Here is a 7,500-nt window from a genome sequence, read left to right as displayed (position 1 = left end):
AAAATCATTCAAGTCTGACGCATTGAAAGTGACAGTAAACCATGTAAGGGTTCACTTCAATTGGACAAAATTCACGATAGAAATTATAGGTAGTTCTGCTTTTCACACAAAAAGGAACTACCAGTATTTTTATTTACTTCAAAAAAGAGGCTAAAATATTGAAGTGACAAGGATTTATTGCTTATCATGGATATGAGATGGTAAATATCCAAAGAGGCAATCACAGCAAAGTTTGCTATAACCAATCTCATCTACCACGTGTCCCAGGAAACTTAAAAAACTCAACTTTGGTTACTTGGTTACTTTACTACTATTATTACTAGCACCACTGCCACTACTATACTCTGGCTTACCATCCCATATCAAGCACACTGTCTTTGAATGATAACTATCTCATAAGGAGTGTGATTTACACAAAATAACTTCCATTTCATTATACCGTAACAAATAACAAGTGAAACTCTTACAGTTTCCGTTCATCATCAACTTCAATAAGCTTCTGGCAACCAGTTGCTGGGTAGGAGATATTTAGCTGCAAGCATAAACAGCTGTCTCAATGGTGAATTTAACAACATTAAATCTAATGAAAGATAGAAGTGATCCTTGCACTTAGACAATTAGACAACTGAAAAATTCAGGTGGCTTCAATGAGATTGGCACCCATGATCTCTGCGATGCCACATGGGTTTGTATCCCGTTGAAGCAACCTGGATTCTTAAATGACAAGTAAATAAGAGACATGGTTAGTGCGCTCGAATCCGGATCGAGTGGTCCAGGTTCAGGTTCAGGTTCAGGTCCTGGCCTGCGACGTTGTAAATACTCCCAGTCGCTTCATGCTACAGATACCGGAGATGAGCGCCAGCCTGGTAGGGCCTTCTAGGCTTGTGGCAGACTTTACTTTACCTTTTACCTTAGGGTTTTAGGGTGAGACTTCACAGATTTTACTCTAACACAAGATAATTTTACTTGTCAACTGGGGGCGTCATAGGGTGCCTGAGGTGTCAATGCGTTAAACCTTATGATATGCTGATAAAGAAGGCATAGATATTCAGTAGTAATCTTGATAAAAGAATTTTAAACTAACACCTCCGGCTTAGAAACACATTTTAACAATGGTTGTTTGGTTAAATGAACACAATATTATACAGGCCAGCACACATAAATCTGTCTGTCAGCAATTTAGTGGTCCTGTTCCAAGTTTCGATGATGAAGGAACTACCACCACTTGTACTATAATAAAAAGAAGTCCCGCATATAAGAACCTAGTGAGTTGAAATTTACCATTTCAACACCTGTTTTTGTAAGAACCGTGGGTAAGAAAATGGATAGAAAACGAGATATAGGACTGAAGGATTGGCTGTATTAAACTACATGACATCAAAATCACGAAACTGTTTCAGACTTTATTTGAAACTTCCACACTGTTTCAAGAAGGATTTTTCTGCTGTCAGTCGTAAGTCCTCCTTCCTTCTTTCGACGACTATAGAAAGCACACTTCCCTTTGGGAAACATTTAAGGAAGGGCCGCTAATGCATCAAAATAAAACTCTCATTGATCATCAGTAAATAACCCTAGGACCGTAGTGCAAGTCTCTACATGATACAAATTCAACTCGAACATTCAATCCGTCGAATCTTAGGGTCGCACGACCCATCCGTACAAATTTACACCACAGTTATGCAGATACATAGTTAGCATTTTACTTCGTGTTCGCCGTTTAATCAGACCATTACCGTATCTATGTTTTTTTACCTTCATCTTTCACCCTCTCTCCGATGAGGAGGATCCTACAAGAAGCAACGGAAAGAGAACGAACACTGGGAGCCAATGGTATTATGGGCACTGAGCTCAAGGGGACTGGAACTACACCTGTGATGTAAAATAATAAACATGGCCGCAACCTAAGGCAAAGGAAGGGTCAGATCACATAGTGATCTACCATGTTGCACGAGCTACTTTTGGCGTTGTCTGGAGATTCTGGCGGTATATATGTTTATGACAAGTTTGCTGGAATACAGGTTTGTGGTTTGACAAGCAGATGAACGTTGTGCAAATCACAAATATACCAGGTGCCAATCTCCGAAAAATTCGATTTGTCTTTGTGGCAAAAACAGTAAAGCAATTTCACCTTTTTACCTCTTTGGCGTGTAACATTCTATTCGAGAACGAGAAAGAGAGAAAACCTCTGTAATCATGCTGGGACATGGAAGGTGTAAACTGCAGGTTGCAGGTTTATAGGGTTGCAGGTCATTGTTTCAGCATAGCTGAAACAACCCAAACCTTTTCTAATGCTAATAGTAGCCATAAAAACTGTGCCTTAGATGATTTTTAAGCCTAAGGTTTGCATTTTTGTAAAGATTTGGGTTGTTTCAGTTGGGGTAAAACAATGACCTGCAACCCTAACCTGGAAGCTGCACTTTGCACCCTCCACCTGGAACTTGACTTTCAGATATCACCAAACCTATGATTTCTTTTGCACAGCTGAATAGTTTTATTTTAAAATCAAGTATTGTAAAATTATTCCTGAAAAGCTGTGAGGTGGTGGCAAAGAATTAATTTGCCTCCACTTCACTTGTAAATAAAATATAAACTTACCCAGAGTAAAAGGTCTTGAAGCATGGTTAGTGCTAACCAGTATTAATACCATGGAAACCTATAGGTTCTGATACCTCTTAACCAATGGTGAGCCCTAACCAAGCTTCAAGCAACTGGCTCCATATGGTTCTTATAAGGAGGGACTTCAGGATATCTTACCACTATAGTTATAATCAGTTTTGGTGACCAGGCTGTTATATAATTGCCAAATCAGCAGTGCCAGTTAATTGGTTTTTCTTGATTTTTAGGTTGCTGCTGACCTGCCATTTGTCCATGAAAGTGAGATTAGTCTACTTAATAGAATTTGTGGGCTAGGAACTTACTTTCAAAAGTTTCAGACATTTTGTAAGAAGTATTCAGGTGTTTCTCCCTATGTTGGAGAAACACAAAGAGATGGTAAGTTTTGATTCTAGATCTCAATCAGGGTTTATTGTTCCTCTTTTATTTGAAAAAAGCAATGAATATAAGTATAGTTTTATTTTATTAAAAACTAAACTATGAATATCAGATTTCCAGCATTTCATTGGCTTGCTGGACACATACTATCAGTTCATGTACCTACTGTATCTAATATGTTCAAGGATCGCATCAGCAATAAAGCAAACTGAAAACATTTTTGCAGCCGTTTTGGACTAGAATTAACCAAGGCAGAAATCGATGCTTTAGTCGACAATACATGGAAGAGTTGTTGAACCTGGAGTTTTTAACAAAACAATAATAATAATTATTATTATTATTTTACTCAGGCTTGCTGGATATAAAATGATTATAACCAACTCAGCACTATGTAACTCGTTGGTTATCTGCATTGTTAAATATAATCGTGTTATTTTAACTGGGGGTATTTTTTAACTTTAAGTTAGCTTACGGTATTACTGAATAGTTGTTGGGTGCAGGTTATGTCCAGTTTTTTCATTTAATAAACAAATAAGTAAGTAATAAATATAGCACTAAAATAACAGTATTTTCCTCACTAGCAGGCCCACTTGGTCATAAGATGCACCCTAAACATTCAATCTTGTTAGTATCAAATGAACTAACTGGAAAGTTTGCGAAACACTTTGTTACAAGATACATCCCAAAATACGGTTGTCCCTCGTTCCAACTTCTTTAAGCAGCAATAGAGAAAGCCCTATATCTTAAGTCTTTTTAGACATTATTTTGGTACATCCATTACTGGTAATTCCTGTGACCACTGGTGGCAATTTTTTGCAAATATTGTGGTCATTTCTTTTCCTACCTAGGAGAAAATTTTCAAGAGCCCTTTGGTTTGTACATCCAAGCTTTCTGTACTGGCCTTGATCAAGTTCTTGATTCCTACAGGAATGTCTTGGTTGACTTAGAAAAACAGGTACAGTAGTATGCATTAACCTTAATTTACCATCTACATGTGCATGTATCAGTGGGCTGTTTGTTACTTGACCTTTTGCTTTGCATTATCTTTTTCATCATGCAGATTCTTAAGGATCCTAAACTTCCACTGACATATATTGAACACAGTTTGGAACAGGTTTGTAACCATGATTTTAACTTCACATTCCCAACATTATAGTCAGGTTATGTCACCCTCCTGGTGTCTGTTTGTCAAGAAAAATAGTAATAGTGAGAACTGCCAGTTAATTTATATGATATTTTGGTTTGAAACTTTCAGTATCAAGGGTTGTTTCCAGCACTTTGGTCTGTTATTGAGCACATACAAGCAAGTAAGGTAGGATAAAACAGCACAGTATGCCAAAAACTTTTTATGATGAAGTTTATATAGTCTTTCAATGTAGAATGTAAGCATTGTATATTTTTCTGGTCAAAAGGGAAACCTCATCAATGTGTTTCTTTGTTTTGCTTGTTTTGGTTTCATTGAATGAATGAATGGTTGCATAGAGATAGACTATTGATCCAGTTACAAGTTGAGTTGAGTTTGAGTTGAGTTTTGAGTTAAGATTGACTTAAAATTGAGTTTATATTGAGTTACAGTTTTTGGCATTTTTGGCACTTGAAACTAACAAATATTAAGTAGAAGTCACTGGGAAGACCATGAAATACCGTTTTCATGAAGTGCACAGATGTATAATAATTTGCGAAATGGTTTTAAACTGATCAAAACACTCTTGAAATTTCATGCACAGAAGTATTCTTGTTTACCAGTTTCAGCACTTGGAATCCTTCAATTTGACTACTGCCTGTTTTTCTGTTAAGTGGTCTCATCAATCAGTAGTCCCTTCAGAAGATTATGCCAAGCACATGGCTGATGAAAAGACCAGACCACATCACCATACTCTTTTCGACTAGTGTGTGCGATCTTTAACATCCCACAGAGTTTATGAACATTGAAGGTTGTGAGACGGGACCTGCGGTTGATAGTCCTTTTTCGCAAAGACTTGAAAGTCTAACCATTTGCGGATGTTATTACAAAGACAGCACTTTCTCCTCAGTTTTTTTTAAGACCCTGAGTGTTGCGGGTCTGGCCGGAGTCAAACTCGCAATCTCCTGCATAGCAAACTGAGCCACCGGTGCATGGTTGTTCCTTCTAGCGATCAAGTCTATAGACGCAGAAAAGATATCTTCGTATAAGGCTTGATGAGATTTACTGTTAACCCTTTCACTCCTGTCGTCTGTCGTCCAATCGTCTGGCGTTAGACAGAGTAAAATCTATAAGTGTCACTCTTGGGAGTGAAAGGGTTAAGCCAGTTTATAGCCCCGGCATCTAAAGGATGAAACGTACCGTTTGTCGTCCAGCAGACAAGTGTGGTTTTCACGATCAGTTATCACATGAAATATCTGAACAAGTGAGCCTCATGAGGGTTTAGGGCCTATTTGAGTACTTGTACTATGGAGAGTTTTTAAGACTAGTTTTGAATCAATTGCTTCTCGGCACTTTTTCAATTTAGTTATTCAATTAGTTATTCATTGTTATCTAACAATGTTGATAACCATTGCATAATCGCCTTCTGTTAAACATTGACTTTGTCTGTTCCACCATTTTCAGGTTTTGTTAATATCTGTTACAGTACCTTCTATTTGGTTTGTTTTATTTTTAAACCCAAATAAGTTTGTGTTCCAAATCCAAAGTCCTTATTAATTATTGCTCCTTTGCAATATTTGCCTTTAATATCTTCATTACATTAGTGCTTTGTGTACACATGATGTTAGAAATTTTAGATTTGCATTAGCCCTGTGGCAGCTAATAGAAGACAATACAATTTCCTAGCATTTTAGCTTGTGGTCCTGTTTTGGTCTCTTAGCCTAGTTTGCTTCTTGTCGTCTGTACATTTGTTGGATCACTTTACTCATTAAAATCTGTCTGATACAATGGATGAAAACCTAGTGTACCTGATTTCTTAGTCTCCTTCCATTCTGACATCTCCAGTTTTTTATAATTAACTTTTCTATGGCTCCCCTTGTTTGGCCCTACATATTAAGTCAATAAATTTATTTAAACAATATGCTGACAGAAAAGCATTGTTGTGGGCTTGACTGTTTGCATGATGTGTTTTTAAACAGGCCTTTGGATGTCAGATCTTGGATGTTTTGCAGCAAAGTTGCATTTGTGGGATCCCAGATGTGAAAGATGCATTGGAAAGGTGATGTAAACAATATTGTACAGGGTCAAATTCTCTTTAAAAAATGGTTATCATTCTTGATGAATGTAAATTTTGTATAGGAACATGTTAACTTTTAAGAAAACAGAAATAAAATGTTCCAGTCACTTGTGGCCCACATGACACATACACAGACTAACATGGTTCTTGTTACTTTTAATGCTTTTGTCACTACTTGTGAGCTTACTGTATTCTGGGTGTAAAAATACCAAATGACTCATTTAAAATAACTTGTTCTGTTGATTTGATCTGACTTAGAATCTTGTTTGTTTGCCATGGTGTAATGTATCAGCAACTAAGTGCTTGGGTCCTGCATGGAATTCTTATTGACAAGCACAATGAGTTCTTCATCAAAGAAATCACTTCAGCTGATAAACAAACAGCTAACTGGACAGACGACAGTGCAGCTGGAATGAGTAATGGTGACTTAGGGATACCTGGAATAACAGGAAGGCAACTTGCTGAAATATTGGTAATTTATAACTGGGTTTTTATTGCCAGGAAGTTTTCAACAAAATCTGCAATCTGATTGGTTCCAGGTGCAGGTGGAATTTTTTTCTCCCACCCAATCACAGCGGGCATTGTTTTGTGGCATTGCCATAATGAGGTGTAGCCGTATGTTGATTGCATCACTTATAAACATTGCAATTTATTGTCAACTGTATAAAAGATACATGTATTTACCTTTAACATTTTATTATTCAATAAAAATGTTTTGATGAATCCTCTTTCTTTCACTTTCTCTACCTCTGTTTTCTACACTGTCTAATTTCAAGAAATCATTCAGGAACCTTGCTGTGATTACAGCTCTAGTTTTTTTCTTTTTTTGCAAGCATTATGCTAGATTTTAAGAAAAAGTAAAAATATTATTCCTAGCCCCGGTTGGTCCATATTTTGAAAGACCAGGGCCTCTGTCTTGAGTACTACTCTTGGCCTGCAGCCTCAGGTGTGGGCACAGTTTCTTTTCTCCAACACAGACCTTCCTGTTGGTAAATAACAGTTTTTATGGTCATAGAAAAGTATCTGTACAGCAGGTCTATTTTGTGAGCCCCCCCCCCCCCCCCCCCCCCCTCACCTATCCCATGGAACATCTAGGTATCTTTGATTGGTGGGTTTTCAACTAACATTGAAAAACTACATGTACCTAACTGTCTTCATTTTTAGCAAGTGTGACATTTGCTATATCTCCTTCACTACTATTGAAAATTGCTCAATTTTGACAGCTTCAGACCCAGTAGTACAGAAGGACAATACTTTTGTCTCTATTAGAATTGCTGGTAGCTCAACAGAGGAGACATTTCTCACATAT

The 7,500-nt window shown here is 37.3% G+C and overlaps 2 protein-coding genes and 1 long non-coding RNA gene across 3 annotated transcripts in view; 1 reads left to right on the top strand and 2 right to left on the bottom strand.

The window, feature by feature from the left end:
* Positions 1-1,847, bottom strand: part of LOC138049988 (small ribosomal subunit protein eS6-like) — a 2,734-nt gene extending 887 nt beyond the window's left edge. The window contains exons 1-2 of the mRNA XM_068896477.1: positions 1,753-1,847; positions 468-532 (exon numbers count right to left, since the gene is read on the bottom strand). Of these exons, the coding sequence (XP_068752578.1) occupies positions 468-532; positions 1,753-1,758 (71 nt within the window). The 5' untranslated portion in view covers positions 1,759-1,847. The remainder of the gene's footprint in view (positions 1-467; positions 533-1,752) is intronic.
* Positions 1,848-1,864: 17 nt separating this feature from the next.
* The window catches only part of LOC138049987 (gamma-tubulin complex component 4-like), a 15,156-nt gene continuing 9,520 nt past the window's right edge, over positions 1,865-7,500 (top strand). Inside the window, exons 1-7 of the mRNA XM_068896476.1 lie at positions 1,865-2,018; positions 2,844-2,991; positions 3,840-3,946; positions 4,052-4,105; positions 4,247-4,303; positions 6,094-6,173; positions 6,450-6,663. Of these exons, the coding sequence (XP_068752577.1) occupies positions 1,941-2,018; positions 2,844-2,991; positions 3,840-3,946; positions 4,052-4,105; positions 4,247-4,303; positions 6,094-6,173; positions 6,450-6,663 (738 nt within the window). The 5' untranslated portion in view covers positions 1,865-1,940. The remainder of the gene's footprint in view (positions 2,019-2,843; positions 2,992-3,839; positions 3,947-4,051; positions 4,106-4,246; positions 4,304-6,093; positions 6,174-6,449; positions 6,664-7,500) is intronic.
* The window catches only part of LOC138049989 (uncharacterized), a 2,987-nt gene continuing 2,522 nt past the window's right edge, over positions 7,036-7,500 (bottom strand). The window contains exon 3 of the long non-coding RNA XR_011132520.1: positions 7,036-7,174. This is a non-coding gene — a long non-coding RNA (uncharacterized lncRNA). The remainder of the gene's footprint in view (positions 7,175-7,500) is intronic.

The sequence above is a fragment of the Montipora capricornis genome, chromosome 5 (genome assembly GCF_036669925.1).
Source record: "Montipora capricornis isolate CH-2021 chromosome 5, ASM3666992v2, whole genome shotgun sequence".
In the NCBI taxonomy this organism is placed as follows: domain Eukaryota; kingdom Metazoa; phylum Cnidaria; class Anthozoa; order Scleractinia; family Acroporidae; genus Montipora; species Montipora capricornis.
This window is presented reverse-complemented; position numbering and strand designations above follow the sequence as displayed.